This window comes from Vipera ursinii (assembly GCF_947247035.1).
Source record: "Vipera ursinii genome assembly, chromosome: 2".
NCBI lineage: Eukaryota > Metazoa > Chordata > Lepidosauria > Squamata > Viperidae > Vipera > Vipera ursinii.
The window spans coordinates 111938235-111956625 of record NC_139513.1 but is presented as its reverse complement, the minus strand read 5'-3'; the positions used below and the strand labels follow the sequence as shown (position 1 = coordinate 111956625).

At 40.2% G+C, this 18391-nt stretch overlaps 1 protein-coding gene across 2 annotated transcripts in view; it reads right to left on the bottom strand.

The window, feature by feature from the left end:
* The window catches only part of USP43 (ubiquitin specific peptidase 43), a 113559-nt gene that overhangs the window by 60421 nt on the left and 34747 nt on the right, over positions 1-18391 (bottom strand). For both annotated transcript variants that reach the window (XM_083352330.1, XM_083352331.1), the window contains exon 3: positions 1972-2078. In XM_083352330.1, coding sequence (XP_083208456.1) covers positions 1972-2078 — 107 coding nt within the window. The remainder of the gene's footprint in view (positions 1-1971; positions 2079-18391) is intronic.

Here is an 18391-nt window from a genome sequence, read left to right as displayed (position 1 = left end):
CCTGGTTCAGAACACCCGGCTACACAGAACAGGACATAACAATGGAAAGCCCTGGCAATCAGCAGCCCTTTTTTTAAAGGAGTATCTAGAAGAACAGCCTCAAGATGGGGACTGTCTCTCAGTTCCTAATGATTTCATCTCAGTGCCGGAGACACGGATCAGCAGTGTCAACAGCAGGAATCATACGCTAATGGAAGCATTTGTCTGCTGTCTCATCCAAAAGGAGACAGCAATACCTTCCTTTCCTTTTTTCCAACATCCACTTACACGGTCACTCATGCGCTCGTGACCTCTCGTCTTGATTACTGCAACGCTCTCTACATGGGGCTACCCTTGAAGACCACTCGGAGGCTCCAGCTGGCACAGAATGCAGCCGCGAGAGTTGTGTCGGGGGTCTCCCGATACTCCCGTGTTACACCTTTGCTCCGCGAGCTGCATTGGTTGCCAGTTGTCTTCCGGGTGAGGTTCAAGGTGTTGGTAATGACCTACAAAGCCCTCCATGGCATGGGTCCAGAATACCTTGGGGAGCACCTGCAGCCGGCGTCAACTTCCCTCCGCCCAGTACGCTCCCACAGAGAGGGCCTCCTCAGGGTGCCGCCGGTCAAAGTATGCCGACTGGTGGCCCCCAGGGGGAGAGCGTTCTCTGTGGGTGCACCGGACTTATGGAACCATCTTCCGGTAGAGCTCCGGATGGCGCCCGACCTCCGCTCCTTCCGGCGCGACCTTAAAACCCATCTCTTTAAGGAAGCGGGCCTGGCCTGATGGGATGGGGTGGGTCTGTTATTATGACTTTAATTTTAAATTTGTACTATTTGTACTATGGGCATTGTTTAATCATGTTTTAATAATTTTAACTTTTGTATCTGTCTTTTACGTATTGCCCTGTTAACCGCCCTGAGTCTCTTGAGAGAAGGGCGGTATATAAATTAAATAAATAATAAATAAATAATAATAAAATATAGCAAAAATGTCAAGAGCTACAACATCCTCAAGATATTGTATACTAATCCAAGACTGCTTTGACTACACAAAGTGAGACAGAACTGAATCACATTCTATATTTCCTATCACAGGCCCTTCTCTCTCTCTCTCTCACTCAGGTAGGTCCATGAAGGAAACATGGAACAATTTTCCCAATAGGTAGTATGCAACTTGGTACTTTCCAGATGTCTTGAAATCTTACATCCAAGAATCCTAACTATATGTATTCTGGGAACTGCAGAAGAGACACATTCAGGGACTAGGTTAGAGAAGACTGGTACAGTTGGATCCTGATCTTTTATAAAATGATCCAAGCCATATGCTAATACTCCAGTTCGGTTCTCATATTTTTGCCAGCTGAGAAAGAGCAAATGAAGATAGTAAAACTACATTGGGATTAATTTAGTGTCACTTGTCCAAACACTATAGCTTATCTTGTGAAGGCAGCATTCCATTGTTGCACTGAGGGAATCAGGTTAGATTTCACAGCACTGGCAGCTGATGGAAGAGTAATCGTCAACGGCTCCAAACTGAACTACTGTTTTTCACTTTTCTGAAGCATCTTCCTACAATTTACACAGGATTACTATTTAACCAATCTAGTTGCTACATTTTTTTTTAGAACAGAGTCTCTTCGGCCACTGGTAGGTCATGCTTAGGAAGGTGAAGGGGCATCATCAAAGCCCTGCCAACAGCACCTAGTGGAACCATGGTTAGGGGCTAAACAAGGTGGGCTGCCTTCTCCTCCCTGCCTGGAAGAGTGACAGCTTTCATTCTGCCACAGGAAGCCACCCCTTAGGACCTCAATCCCTCTGTCTATCCCTGGGCATGAGTTGCTTCCTAGTGAATTGTAACACTGTGGAATTTGCACCAGGTAAGATCTTTGGCTGTATCTACTACAATCTATTTTAGGGGTGACTTCTAGATGGACAAAAAAAATATTGGTAGATCTTTAGTAGTAATATGGGAAATTCTGTGTTAGTTTCTTACCTGTACTGGGCCTGGAAGTGATTCTGCACAAAGCTTTGGCCCTTGGGAGGCTGAACAGTTGCCTGGGCACTTCCACTGTTGGAGCTCTCTTCCTGTCCAGATGGTGGCTGTGGAAGAAGCCAAAACAGACACTGAACAATAGGAAGCATGCCTATTCGCTCTGAAACTCCACTGAGTAGAAACTCTTTGTTGTCTTAACTAGGCTACCAGGTTTTGGTACCAAAAATCTGAATGACCATTAGATGTCAGAAAACAGTTAATCTTATGCTACTAGCAGGAAAGTGGATTTCTGACCTCCAGAACTGGTAGAACTACTTGTTAAATCACTGTTTAATATGGAATGGTCAGTCTCAAGAGCTTTGCTTTTTTTTTTTGACACTCCCTCTCTCTTTCCATTATTGTCTTTCATTGCGTCACACCTTTACTCTTTCAATACGAAAAATCTGCCTAAAGGAAGGGGGAGATCTAACTAAATGTCATGTTTGCAAATTGTCAATTTAAATATCCCAGTGGAGTTTTTAAAATACATATGCATAGACACACACATCCTGTTCTAGGAATTTGCCTAAATAAGTGAGTGGATACAGAAGTTTAATTACTAGTTTAAAATATTCAATGATTTATTTCTCTAAATAAAAGACATTCATAAACAAGGTGAACACTACATGCAAGACATTGACAGACTTGTGGCTAGCTAGGAGAACTGGCACACTTATTTATGTATAGCCCAATGCTAATCTTTGCTATGATTTATGGTTCTATAAATAAGCAACCTTGATATGGCCACACCCAGAGATAATCCAAAGCTATTTTTTTTAATTAATACCTTTTTAACATTCTTCTTGGATCCCCAAATGTAAGGTGTATCTTCCAAGGTATTGCAAGTCATGGAATTTATTTAAACCTGGAGACCTGAGGCCACCGTATGGAGTGAGCTCCCGTTCTTGCCCCAGTTCCAGCCAATCTAGCAGTCTGAAAGCAGGCAAATGCAAGTAGATAAATAGGTACCACTTTGGTAGGTAGGTAACAGCATTTTGTCCAGCTCGGCGTATAGTCATGCTGGCACACGTGACCACAGCAATGTCATCAGACAATGCTGGCTCCCTCGGCTACGAAACGGAGATGAACACCATCCCCTGGAGTCAGATACGACTGGAAAGGGGAAACCTTTATCTTTATCTATAATATCTATATCCTTGGTTAACTCTCATATAAACTTCTTTGCTTTCTTTTATCTACTTCTAATCTCCTTAGACATCAAATATCTCATTATTCTGCATTTCCCTCAAGTATATAGTGTGAGCATTTTCCTCTGTAAAATTAGAAGCTGCCTATTTTCTCCTATTCCCAGATTTCAATATTTTTGTTGTTGTTTTGTTTTGTTCTATATCAACCAACAGAACAGAATTTGTTGTACATACTACAAAGGAAATGTACTAAAAGAAAGTTAGTGAAAGAGACAAATTGCCCTGTGTTTCAGGAGGAAATATTTGCCTAAGTGTCCTTTTTTATTAATAGAATAAATTACATCACTAGAGCAAAAGCAATCTTTTCCATTTGTATCCAAGGCTAGTAGGGGATTTTTACATTGTCCAATTGGTATGCAGCTCCTGCTGCTCCCAAATTATTTTGACATAGTTGACCCTTCTATTTGCAGCAATAACATATGCATGCATAAGCCAGCTACCACCATTAAAATGCTGGTCCACTGGCGTAAGAATTAAGCATTCAATCCAGATATTGAATGTGGTCGCTTCCTGCTATCACTTGGGCTTTGAGATTTTTTTTTTCCCCAGACATCACCAGTACCCTAAAATAGCAACATATGAACTGGATCTTAGTGACCTCACATGCCAAGGACGGTACACTGTTCTTCCTGCTAAAACAAAGGAAAATAATCTTTTAATGGGGTTCTTAAATGTAGCAAGATGAAGAGAAAAGAATATACTGACACCATTAATCAGGCTATTTAGGCTGTCTGTAAAAGCCAAGGAGTGGATGACTCTTGACATGGAAAGAAAAACAGGCTAGAAGCATAGCAGTTTACTGGCTAGTAAATTTTGTAATATTGCTTATGCAAAAACAGGCATGTGTTAATATATTCAGAACAGTTTTTAACACTGTAAGCAAATTCTTTTTCTGCCACAGCTATATACAGTTGTGCAAAAATTTAGGCATCTCTGGCCAAACTGTATGAATCTCTGTAAGAAGAAGCTAACACAATTTCTAGCAGCCACAGAGTTATTCATAACATCTTTCCCCAAATGTCCACAACTTATGTGCTGTTGTTCACAGATTCAAAAAAGAACACTGTGAATACGGCATGTGCAGAAGTTGGAACATCATTCTAGTTCAGACATGTCAAACACAAGGCCCGGGGGCCGGATCCGGCCAGTGAAGTGGTTTCATGTGGCCCGTGAAGCCATCCTGGAAACAGTGAGGGAATGGCCCCCACTGCCTTGGCCCTGGCCCAGAGACCCTCCTTCTGCCAGAGACCCTCAGATCTGTCCCACTCCTGCCCAGGCCCCCATAGGCACCCTTGATGCGAACGATGTAGAGCTGGCCATGCCCACCCAGTAGGCCATACGCACTTTAGCCACGCCTACCCAGTAGGCCACGCCCACCCAGGCTACATCCACCCAGCCCCCTGAGGGCAACCGCAATGCTGATGCGGCCCTCAATGAAATTGAGTTTGACACCCCTGTTCTAGTTGATTCAGTGATACTTTTTTCATTGTACTGTAAAGTTGTTAATACACTCCAGAAGTTGATTGATTTATTAGGCTAGGGTACCATTAGCCTGGCAAGGACAACTTCACAAGTGAACAAATACTCTGTCCTTTCTAAATTCTCAGTCTACTTGCACAACTGCAGGCTTCTCTAAGCAGCTGTCTGAGAATTTAAAAATAAAAATAGTTCACTCTTTTTTTGGGGGAAGGCTATTAAAAACCCCTAAATGCTTTCAGCTACCAATTTCAACTTATTAAAAATGGAAATTACTCACATGGTCAAAAATATGGATACTCCTCTACTTCCCCCCACCCTAAAAGAATCCCAATTTGCTGTGAAACTGAGACAAGTAAATGGCACCCACCCTTTGTTATTCATAATCCACAGAGCAGGCACTTTGCTTTTGATATATGATTTAACATAGTCTTGCAAATAATAAAACATGAAAATGGTGTGGACATAATTATGGGTACCTCTTAGAAGTTAGAAGACATTATTGGATTTTAGTGATCCCTCAAGTAGACTATTTGCTTTAATTAGCACCACGGGTGTCTTCAATCACATAATCAGTCACTGAGCCTATGTGAATGGAGAGAAGTACTCAAGCGTTTTGGGACGCTGTGTGCAGTGAACACGGACAAGAAAAAGAAAAGCAGAGAGTAGCCTGAGGAGGATGAGAAAAAGCTAATAGCCCCTGCATGGTAAAGGCTACAAAACCTTCTCCAAAGAGTTTCATATTCTTTGCCCATGGCTGCTAATATTATCAAGAAGTTTAAGGTCCATGAGACTTCCGGTGGCTCCGCGGCGACGGAGACAGCCCTCCCGGGCTGCCCGCGGCTCAGCTGTTGTTCTTTCGCCCGAAACAGCGCCGATCAGCTGTTCGGGCGAAATTGAAGCCCCCTCCTCGGGAGAAGAGGAGGGGGTGAGCCCCCAGGTAGGGGTAGAGTTCCCCGGGGCCGCCTGAGCTTGGAGCTTGGGCGGCTGAAGGTTTGAACTCCCCCGTAGCCTGGGCTGCTCCCAGCTGACCAGCGTCTCTGCTCCGGATTTCATGGAGCAGAGCCAGTCGTCTGCGACCATCCCTGCTTGAAGGAGAGACTATGAAAGGAAAAAAGCAGGCAGAGCAGTGCAAGAAGGAAAGATAAAGAGATGAAGAGGATTATTTTGTTTTACTCTCAAGCTTGATGGACTTTGCTTAAAACTTAAAGTGAAAGTGCGTCACAATTGTAAGTAAAAGATGGCGGCTAAACCTCCCCCTAGAGCTTTTCGGAGTGCTGGAAATTCTCCGGTGCAACAACAATCATTACTGCAGGCGTTGCATTCTCCTGATGTACTGACATCGAAGGATCTGGAAAAACATACCCAGTTAATTTTGGAGTCAATAGGTGTTAAATTTCTACAGATGGAGGAGAAATTGGAGAAATTGGAGCAGAGAATGGAAGAAAGGATGGAGCAGAAACTTAGAGAGATGAAGGTAGACATTTTGTCCTCTGTGCAAAAAGTTGCTAAATGTGTGGAGATGCTGGATGATCAAGTGCAAGACTTAATTCAAAAGAATGTTTTATTAGAAGCAAAAGTATTGGAATTGGAAGATTTAAAAGACAAAATGGACAGTGAACAGAGTTTGGCCCAATTTTACCAGATGCAGTTTGCTGTGAGAATTAGAGGCCTAAAAGAGAATATTAAGGAAGATTTAAAGCAGTTGGTTTCTGAGGCTTTTGAGGGGGTATTGAACCATCCAGCATCTGAATTAAAACAAGGTATGGACAAAGTGTTTCGTGTGAATTCGTGGATTGCTAAACAGAGAAAGTTGCCTAGAGATGTGGTGGTTTATTTTGTAAAAAGGGAAATTAGAGATGAAGTTATACAAGCTGCCTATGATACCAAAGTTATGATTGCTGGCCAACAAGTTTTGGTTTTAAAAGAAATTCCTCCAAAGATTTTAAAGAGAAGGAAGGATTTTATATTCCTGGTGCAAGAGCTTAAGCAAAGAGATATAAGGTTCAGATGGGAGATTCCAGATGGGTTGAGCTTCATGTATGATGGCAAAAGGTACTGTTTGAGTAATGTGAAGCAAGCGCACGATTTCTACAATAATGTTTTGAAACTAACCCCATCAACACTTTTGGAAGCTGCAGAGGGATCTGGAGAAGGAGAATGTCAAGAGGATGAAGATGGACAGATGGACGAGAAGGGTGCAGGAGGAGATCAAGCTGCAACTCTTTTGGATGATCTTAGAGAACAGAGGGTGACGCGTGCTGCCTTAAAGCGTTCAAAAAAGACTAAAAAATAAGACCAGTAGAAATCTATGGAACTTCCACAATACATTTATAGTTAAGTGGTAGTTGTGTTTTTAAAGGTTTTGGGATACTATGTGTGGTAACAGATTTTTTTTCTAATTTGGAATTAATGGATAACTTACTATAGAGGAAGAGGAAGAAAGTTTTTTGGCTTAATGTGGGTTAATTTGGGTAAGAGCTATCTATTATAGCCTATTTTGGTTAGAGAGGTTAACAGGGATAGGTGTTTGTGATGTGTAAATGAGAGTATGTCTAGGTAATAGTGAATGGTGGAAGAACATAGATGGGAATAATGTTAGTTTTCTTTTATTTTAGTTTTTTATATATATTTAGTATTATTAAGGATTGGTTTACCTTATATAAGCTAGAGAGTGATGGATTTTAGAGTTTATAATTGTTAGTATATGATTGTTTATGATTGCCTTTTAGATATATACCTTGTATTCTGCTCTGGGAAGTCGGGGGGGGGGGGGAGGGGGGAGGAGGGGAATTAGAGGGGGGGAGGTAGGGGAGGGAGGAGGGAGAGGGGGAGGGGGGGAGGTAGGGGGGAGGTAGGGAGGGGAGGAGGGAGGGGGAAGGGGGGTTGTTAAAGGGAAAATTGTATTTTATAAAACTTTTCAATAAAAAAAAAAAAAAAAAAAAAAAAAAAAGAAGTTTAAGGTCCATGGGAACGTAGCCAACCTCTCTGAATGTGGCCACAGGAAAAGAAGCAACGGATAGAAACTAACCGAGAGAAGCAACCTAGAACTAAGGAGAAATTTCCTGACACTTAGAACAATTAACCACTGGAACCACCTGCCTCCAGAAGCTGTGAATGCAGCAACACTGGAAGTTTTTAAGAAGAGACTGGCCAGCCATTTGTCTGAAATGGTATAGGGTTTCCTGCCTGAGAAGGGGATTGGACTAGATGACCTCCAAGGTCCTTTCCAACTTCTTCTTATTGTTTATTATTATTATTATTATTATTATTATTATTATTATTATTATTATTATTATTATTATTATTATTATTATTATTATTCCCAAACTGTAAATGATAGTTCGAATGGTAGAGGAGGAACCAAGGAAAACTTCAAAAAGGATCTTGGCTGAGCCCAAGATCCAAGTACAACAATATCAAGTCACCATCTGTTGCCATCTGACTGAAAGTGGCTCCCACAGTAGAAGTTTCAAGAAGGCCCCACTCCCGAAAGACACAAAAAAGACCAGACCGGAGTTTGCTAAAGTGCATGTTGAAAAGCCACAGTCCTTCTGGGAGAATGTGCTTTGAACAAATGAAAGAAAATTAAAGCTTGCTCATGCGTCACAGAAGAACTATGTTCGCAGAAAAAATAATGCTTTTAAAGAAAAGAATTCCATCTTTACTGAGAAACACGGAAGATGCTCCACAATTTTACAGTTACTTTGCTGCCTCTAGCACTGGGTGCCTTTAAAATAACTTGTTAAAGAGTTTAGCTGGCACTGGAATACTTGTCCACAGCCCCACAGTTTAGTGGCCCCACAGTTTAGTGTTGCTTACACCATAATGATCTGCAAGAGATAAGGAAACTTTTCATCCAACCTCATCACCAAAATAATGATCTAAGTATGCAACGAAACAGAAAAACCCTGACAAGCCTGAAATGCTTTAGAACGAGAGTTTTGGACTAATAAAACAAAAATTGAATTGTTCAGCAATAATAATGCAGGGTACCTTTGGATAAAATATGCTTTGGCGCTATGTGGTGGAAGGTAGAATGGATCCAATTAAATATCATATTCTAGAAGCTTGTGTCCCATAGTCTCACAAAAATGAAGCTGAAAAAAGGCTGCATATTTCAGAAAGTCAATAATTTGAAACATGCTTACAAATCTACCATGAAATACTTACTGAAAAGAAAGATAAAGGTTGGAATGGCCTTCATATTCTCCACATTTGAATACTGCTGTTAATTTTAAAAGAGACCTCAAACTTGCAAGAAAACCAAAGAATATTTCTGAATTAGAAGAATTCTTCAAGGAAAGTAGAAAAAACAATCAAGAGCAAGAACAGTAAGACAATTATCTGACTACACATGTTATAAAGAACTGACTGAATATGTGTCCAAACTTTGGTGCCTGCTATAATCACTATTCTTTCATTATAAATTTGTAAACAAGTATATAAATAGAGGTTTAACTTTGTACTATGTAGAAATGGTGTAGGCTTCTATTCTCATAGGGCAGGGGTAGGCAACCTTGGCTCTTTTATGACTCATGGACTTCAACTCCCAGAAATTCTGAGTCAGCTGACTCAGGAATTCTGGGAGTTGAAGTCCATGAATCATAAAAGAGCTGAGGTTGCCTACGTCTGTCATAGGGAGTACATTAATACATATAATTTGATCAGGAGTGCCTAACTTTTGCTTGCATCTGTATATGAATGCAGATAGATTCCTTTCTTATACCTGCTGAATTCCAGATTGGAAAAACAAAATATATTTTTCAGTGAGATGAGAATTGATCTTTGAGGCCTGAAGTAGAGCGGGCTGGATACATGCAATTAACATAAAACAGAAGCCTATTTTAATGTAACTAAGGCTAAGGCTTATAATCTTATAAACAATCCAAATGCTCTATCTCAGGCATGTCAAACTTGCGACGTCACATGACGTATCGTGACTTTTCCCCCATTGCCGGCAATGGGGTGGGCACGGTTTCGGCGTGATGTATCCGGCCCACGGGCTGGCAGTTTGGCATGTCTGCCCTATCTTGTTTCAATTATACTAGTGTAAGTACCAGGTCACAAAAGCAGTCTTGAATTAAAATTCTATCAAGATAGTAACACATAAGAGCATTTAAATTGAGATAACATGGTTTATATGGTTAATTGTGTCACTTACGGCCAACTTACTTAAATGGCTTTCAGCCTTTTCCATACACACACAGTTCATGTATTTGCAACTATCATGAGACTCATCTAGACTGTATCGAAGACAGCAACCTTCAAAGAACATGGCATTAGCCAAGGCCAATCTGGCTGGGAATTCTGGGAGTTGTTGCCATTAAGTTGGTAAAGAGAGTTGGTGAAATAAAACTCAATAACCTATTATTATCACTAATCATAGGTTCAACTGAAATAGTAATCTTTCTCTTCCAAGATTCCAAACACTGGGAAGACAAGGAAGGCACATTCCATTCTATTTTATAAAATGCCTTAGTTTTAGAATTCCTGTACTGCAGGAATAGTCATTAAGTAACTACCGTACTTAATGAAGCAAGAAAATAAGCTACCTTTACTGATAATAGCAGTCTAAAAGGGCCTGTGGAGGTGATGATATTAGACATACTTCTATTCTAAATTCCATAGCCACAATTTGCTCTTAAGCTGAAAGCAAAAATCTACAAAGCAAACATAAACAAATGTGGTGGTCATTGAGCATATCTAATGGTCATATAATACATGGTCCCAATTCTATGATATAATATCCTGAGATATCTTATTACTCATAAAATATTTTGAGAAACTTTCTACCATGGGATTCCCCAACCTTTTGAGGATTTCAGCATATTGGAATTTTATTCTTTTGTGCTAACAAAAAGAGCACAGATAAGCAAGCAAATATTTTGCAAAAAGACAAGTGGGTGATACTAAAAATGAGAAATTTAGCCAAGAATCTAATTATAAGGCAGAGAAATGTATTATTTTATCTAATTTTATCTAACTATTCCTCCCACCAAGAACTTTGTTTTTTCATGCACTGTATCCAAAATACACAGCTGTTCCTTTTACTCGTGTGTTTCACGCAAAATATCGCACAAATATTTCACCTTCCATCATAATCCCATTTTCTCTGCAACATCCCAACTCAGCCTCAGTCTTCCCATTCCTCTTTTTATCATACTAAAGGGAGGGAGGAAGAGAGAGGGGGTGGGGAGAGAGAGAAGTTCAAATATTTAAACTTAGAACCTGTGTTAGTGAACTACAATTCCTGGTAGTTCCAACGAGCCTAGGTTTTACTGGGAGTTATAGTTCAGCAGCATCTGAAGGATCACATTTCCTGTCCTCTGATCTAACTTAAAAGTGGATGATATCAAGAATTTACTTTTGAATTTTCAGGCTATAAGGATATCCATAATACAAAAAAGAGAAGAAAAGAACAGCATGAACTCTCCTATTTCACAAAGTAAGCCATCCAAATTCATGATCCTGGAAAGCATCCGAAGACAAAACTTTTATGGACTAAGGCCAGTGTAACTGAAATTCCAGTGAGCACTGTTTTTTAAAAGAAAGAATGTGTTTTAGGGAAATCACCAAGAATCACAACATCAGCACAAAATATATTGTGTTAGCTTAGTTGATGTAGACTAAAGGATAGTGCATAATAATGTTCTTACAAGTCCACAGATACCATCTCTCAATTTCAGGATAATCTCTCTGAATAAAGCTACTTCTCACAGGGTCATAAATGAACAGCTTGATACCACAGTTGTCTATCATGAGAAGACGAAACATTAAAATTGGGTGTCATGCCCCCAGAAGACAAGTATCTAATCTGTTGCATCACTGGGGTAGTAGAAAGAAGCAGAAGATTTAAACTTTGATTTCATTATAAATGAGACTTGCATTTTATGCAAAATAATAGCTGGAATCTACAATGGTATAGTCTGATTTCCATACCATGATTTAAAATGCTTTTCATATTTATCCATGTACAAATTCATATTTTTCAGCTTTAATGTGAGGGATTTCTGCACCCGAACAATATTTCTTTCCTACAGTGAATGTATTGTTGAAGGAAAAGTCTTCATCATGGTTCAGTCCAAGCCAGCAATAAACAACATGGCGACTGCTTTAGAAAGAAGGTTACAGTTTATTGAAGAGGAGAGCCAGACAGAAAGATGTCTCTGGAAGAAAAGAGAGAGAGCACATGTAGGGAGTGGGTTTTTATACCCTCTGGGGCTCTTGAGGTTGTTTCCTGTTCCTGTTTGAGGCTTTGTATTTCCTGTGTCATGTATTTTGACCTGAGTCTGAGTGTTCCCCTTTGGCATCTGTGGTTTAATCCTATTATGTCCTGTCTTGGAGTTTGGATGGGGTGTGTAGATTTTAGGTGTCTTTGTCTTCTTAATCTTCTAGCTTCAACCTTCCTGAATGGTTTACCTCTGCATTTCTACAGAGCTGGTTTCTGCTTGGGGGAGGGAGACTTGGGGATATTAAAAAAAACCTGGGCATGCTTTTCTGCCTCTTTAAGATCCTTTGAAGAAATATATGTTTCTGCCCTTTTAATATTTCCTTCTCTGGGGGGCTGACTTCCTACAGTATCATTGACTGAATCTTGATTTATTGAAGTGAACAGTCAATGGATTGTTCATCTGACATAACTTTATTACTGTGCAGTTACATACCCATGTCAAGATAGATAGATAGATAGATAGATAGATAGATAGATAGATAGATAGATAGATGATAGATAGATAGATAGATGATAGATAGATAGATAGATAGATAGATAGACAGACAGACAGACAGACAGACAGACAGACAGACAGACAGACAGACAAGAGAAAGGACTTTTTGGATTCTAACATGTCAACTACAGAATATTCTCCATCTACACTAGAGCATAAGTTAGGATCAGTACTGGTTTTATATTTAGGCCAAAGAAAGACATGACTCTTTTTCCAAACTCTGATCTGTAAGCTGTTTTATTGCTGATTGCTCAGTATTAATTATGATGCTGTACATTAATACAGATTGGGTCATAAATATTTTAATTAATATATATCATTCTGAATTCCACGAATACAAAGGCTGATAACTATTTATGAAAATTACATCTCTATGCTTATTGAAGCCTGGCTCAATTTTCATTAAACATATAATATATATCTATAGTATACTACATATGTATTATGTTTGTGTGTATATAAAATTTGATATCTATGACAATTTAAGGGAACTTTATAAAAATTTCCACAAAGCTACACAATTACGTGAAGCCATCAGTTAATGTCCTCTTCGAGTTTGTTTCCTTTCAAACATTAGGTTGGGAAAATTTCATTTTAATCCTTTACTTGGCCATCATCTCAGTCCCAGGGTACATAAATCAGGAGAGGTTTGTCTTAGAGCAGCAGCTCCCAACTTTTTCTATACCCTGCACCCCTAGAACGCTTCTGATACAGTATATTCTCGCACCCCTTATAAAAATTTGAAATAACAGCAATGAACTTTGCATATACACTATAATTTTGAAAACCCAAGTTTTTGCACCCCCTGTAATATCATCTCGCACCCCCCGGTTGGGAACCCTTGGTTTAGAGCCTGTCTGCAGAAACATAATAATTACTTCTGGAACAAGAATGAATCTTCTTTCTTCTTCAAAGTACTCAGTGCCTTTAACTTAAGGCAGTCAGATTTTACATTTTGGGATTATGTTTGTCATTCTATTTCCAAATATGTAACTCCCTAGCTGCCTGGGGATTATAAAGTTCTTGCCCCATACTTAGAAACCTAGCACTAGTTGATGGTGCTATTATAACCTACATTATTAAAAGACTGGCAGAGAAATGTTAAAAAGGTGCTACTCAAATGCAAAGAAAAGTACTCTAGTCTCATACTCTTGTACTATCTGCAAAATAGCCCAGGTCCTTGGGATTATTATAGGATGGCAACAGCTACTTGGGCAAAGAAAAATTTTACTCACTATAGTTTGGAAACAGTAGATTGAGCCATTGCTGACCAAGAACCTACAGGCTTAATACATGTATTAAATGGAAATTGAGTAATAAAAATTTAGTGGGAGATGTTCCAGGCTCTTTCTTGGCCACAGGTCTCCAGGCCAAAGAAGACAAAATGCATTCCATCAAACCTGCACATTTTTATAGCGATAGTCTGTTTCTGAGTGTGCTGAATGCAAAAGGCATGCAATCTTAACAGTTTGAATTGAGAAGAAGTGCTTCAGAATACAAAAAAGAAAAAAGCAGCACCTGTCTTCAACTTAAGTAATTCAGCTGGACAATCCTGGAAACACATCTAGCTGCTGCAGTGAAGAGCAAACTGCTTCTGTATATATGCAATCCTATGCATTTCAAGACTGTGGAGTCAACTATTTCCAACTGGAAGTGAAATATTGTATCACCCTGACTCAGGGTAATGCAAATCACTTCTGTGCCTTGTTGTTTGGATCTGAAGAACTAAAGATTGCTTCTCCACTGAGATGATCTGATCCCCATAACGCTTGCTGGTTACTTCTGAAGCTCAGGTCAGGCACTTGAACCGACCTGCCCAAATCTGGAATTTCTACCCCTTGAAAAATTAATGCAGCATCCTATCAAGGCCAATTTATTCTAGGAGCATTTCTCCATATCTGACTCACTTGGGTGGCATATAATGCATTTCTCAATATCGCCTTCTGATACTATTTCCTCTTCAGTGCAACAGATGTCCCCCCGCCCTCTGCCCCAGACATCTTTTGTAATGAATCATTGCTGGATCCAATTTTTGCATGCAGCTGAGTTCTGGGCATTCCGAACTAGCGGAATAATTCTTATTGATGGAAGTGACTTCAAAGACCTAGAGCTGGTTTTAAAACATTTTCCCACCACCTTCAGCTTTGATCAGATTTCAAGAGAAGACGGGGGGGGGGAGGGGGGAGAGAAGGAACTTAATTTCCAGTTTCCACCTTACATAACTGCATACTTGCGAATAATGCACATGCATTTAAAAAAACACACCTGGTTTTTCCACCTGAATACAAATATCACGAATACACTTTTTTTTCTCCAAAAAAAAGAAACCCCAAACAGGTTTTATGATCTTATATCTCCTACGGCACAAGAGCAGTATTAGACTTGTGGATTTTGGCATGAATTTAAGCTATAAACTGAAATGATAAAGTACACAAACTCCTCCCATTTCCCCTGCAGCTTCATTATACAATGAGATAGAGACAGATCTTTTCCTACTATTGATTTGAAGTCCACTCTACCTATTCCCAAGTCAGCAGAAAATCTATCAATATAAAATTTGTGTTTGCATCTCTGATTCTATCTTGATTTTCTTCCTTAGTTCCCCGTTGCTGATGTAACCTGCAGTACAATATTGCACAGTATTTTTTATGCATTGGGGCGTACAAATTAACGATAGAAGAGCTAGTGGTTCTCTCCCAGATCCCATTCTCATCCTTATATTAGGTCAAAAGTGCAAAAGGAAGCAAGAGAGCACCAAGAGCTGTTTCAGTTGTGCCCTTTCCAGTATCCCCAGTTGGACTCCACCACCATCCAGAAGACTGGGAAGTTCGAGTTGCAGCCCCCAGATCTTCAGATGCTGCCACCTAACTACACCAATGATCTCAAACTGAGATTACAGCTATGTCCCTTGTGTGCTGTATCAGAAGCAGGGGCTGATACAGCAATCCAGACTGCTGAAGGGGACGCTTATTTATGTCACCCTGTACCTATGTTGAAGAAGCTGCACTCATGCTTACTCAATACTGTACTGCATCGGGGACTTGATAACCGGTGAAATAACTTGCCTCTAAACAACTGAGGATCCTGCATTGTTGCAGACCCAGTTAATCATGAAGCTATGTGGGTTTGCCAAGAAACACAAATTTCATCCGGTAAAACTTCTCTGGGGTGCTGATAGCAAAACTCACTGTAGTAGTACCCAGAAATAAAAAGCCTGAATATGCATCTGTCCATTCTTTTAGGAAACCAGTAACAATTTCCTGTTTTAATGGACTTTGGAAAAAATATATATATATTTTCTCATGTTTGGATTAGTGTTATCATCCATGCTGACGCTTTCAGTCCTTCTACCTGTTGGTAACATTTATATGAATATAAAACATGCATGCAGGCCCAATACAGAAACGTGTAATTATTCAGGGCTGCTTTGAGGATCCTTGTGGCTAAACTATGGCTTATGAATAAATAAAAAATGCAAAGACTGCAAGAAAAAAGGAAGTTCAGCTACATCCAGCAAGCTGCATTAGTCAGCTTCCCAAATTACTGTACAACCCATTCACATCCTAACAACCAGGCTGACAAGAGCAGTCATTGTAATTAACTACTACCCAGCCAGGAGGTATTTCAGCCAGTGTAGCCAAATACAGAACTCTCACATTTCATTTCTAGTGTTCATATACATTTTTCCATGGAAACTAATGGGAATAAACCTACAGGTTGATATTTGACATCAGCATTAATGACATAGTGTCATTAATATACATTAGTACAAATGTATGCAGCTTCTCTTTTAATTTAAATTGCACCCCCCACCCCAAGTCTGCTTGTTTTCACCAATTTATACATTTCAGCATTCATGGTCAAAAGGTAAATGGTAATGAAAGATGGCAGAAGGGGGAGGGAAATGGTATAACTGCCCAACCCAAATATTTGGGAATCCACTAAGAAAAACTAACAGCATCATGGAAAGCAGAAATGTTCCACTCTTAAGGAGAGCTATGCTGTTATGTTATTGATACTTAGGTGGAATAATTCATGGCACCTTTTTTGTTTTTTTGGCTGTCAGCACCTGGGAAAAAAAACCCAGGGTTCATCATCGTCTCCTCATTGTACAAGAAAGTCAAACCTTCAACCGTACACCAGGATTTTGTTCTGAACATGATTCGTGATGAAAAAGAGAAATAGAAGTATAAAGAATAAACTTTCAGAGCGAGATCTTATATGTATGTTCATATTGTTCCTTATGTTTATATTCTATGTTCGCCTTATCAATTTCTAGGCCAGTGTTCTAACCCACCACACCACAGCTCAACGATCTCAGTCTTACGTTTATATAGCTTTCTCCATAGAACTTGCAAATTTCTTGCCTAGCAAACTGCACTTATTTCCTTTTGCATGTGTAAGAAGCAACCAAACAACAATAAACATTTATGTTTAAAATATATATTAGACTAAACATCTTGAGAAATTGGCTGACACCTGAGAGTTCCCTGAGGAATGGATGAAAGGCTGACAAATGACTCAGGGAACGCTCAGGTGTCAGCCAATTTCATGGAATCATCTATGCTAGAGCACCTTAGTCTTCAAAATCTTTGGTGCCCCTCCTTACAAAATTTTCATTGATTATGGCAAAGTCAAGATGCTCTAGAACCCACTGCTAACAACAATCCCATGTTTTATTAGTGGATGGATGGTCTATACCAGACATGTCAAACTCGCGACGTCATGTGACTTCGCACAATGTATCAGGACAGTTTTGCCATCACCGGCAATGGTGTGGCCCTGGCTTCCGGATGACGCATCCAGCCCATGGGCCGGGAGTTTGACACCCCTGGTCTATACGATTTGTACATATACCCAACTCTCCCTTACCCTGCTTATATGCATCCATACTTCATCCATATGGCATGTTCCACAGTGAATATGGGAAAACCCATTTCAAAAGTTCAGATTGAAAGGGTTGAAGAAAAGTTAGTTGACCTTTCAATCTAGGCAACAGTTGGAGATATCCAAGGGCTGGAATAGTCAAACACTGATGACCCGTTTAGGAGGGAAGGTTTTCTCTCTGAGGTGAAGACGATACATCACCTTTAACTTTTGGTGTTTGTATTATCACCTCCAAGGCCAGCTAAAAACCTGCTGTGACCAAAACTCTTGGTCAGGGGTCACCAATTCCCAGCCTGTGGACTGGCACCGGCCCGCAGCATGCCAGAAACCAGTCCACACAAACAAGCAAAGCCCCATCCACAAGATGCAGGCATCACACAAAACTATGCCCCCTCCAGTCCGTGGAAAAACCTCTCTCCACAGAACCATTCCCTGGTGCCCAAAAGGTTGGGGGCCTCTGCTCTAGGTAACAGAAACTAGGGTGAAATCTAGTGCACAATGAAGCTAGGTGCAGGATACATTCTGTTTTACTTTATCGTAGAGGCTGAGGTTATGCAAACGTGTTTTACACCAGGGATGTCAAACTCGCAATGTCACGGGACATGTCGCGATGTATTGTGACTTTTTTTCCATTGATGGCAAGGGGGTGGGTGCGGTTTCAGCATGACGCATCCGGCCCGCAGGCTGGCACTTAGACACTCCTGTTTTAAACTGTGAGTGTGCATAAAAGAAAAAGACAGAGAGACACAGACAGAGACAGAGAGTCAGCTCACCAGCCAGCCTCTCAGCTCAGGAGCTTCAGAAAGAAACTGTTCATTTTTGCCCTTCTTTCCTTTTGAATTTTCTTCCATATCTCTGACCCTGCTATTTAAAACTTTTCAGGAACTAGTTGCTCTCCTGGTTCTATTCCTTAGCATGCACCTTCTTGATAGGTCAAGCCAGGAAGGAGAAGGTTTGCCATTTATATCTTATCTGGTACATCAGCAGCAGAGAGGATTTCTCTGGAGTAAATTATCTGGTAGTAGCATACTTAGTTTGCTCTCTCCGAGAATTGGAGAGGGTTTGAAAGACATTTTGAAG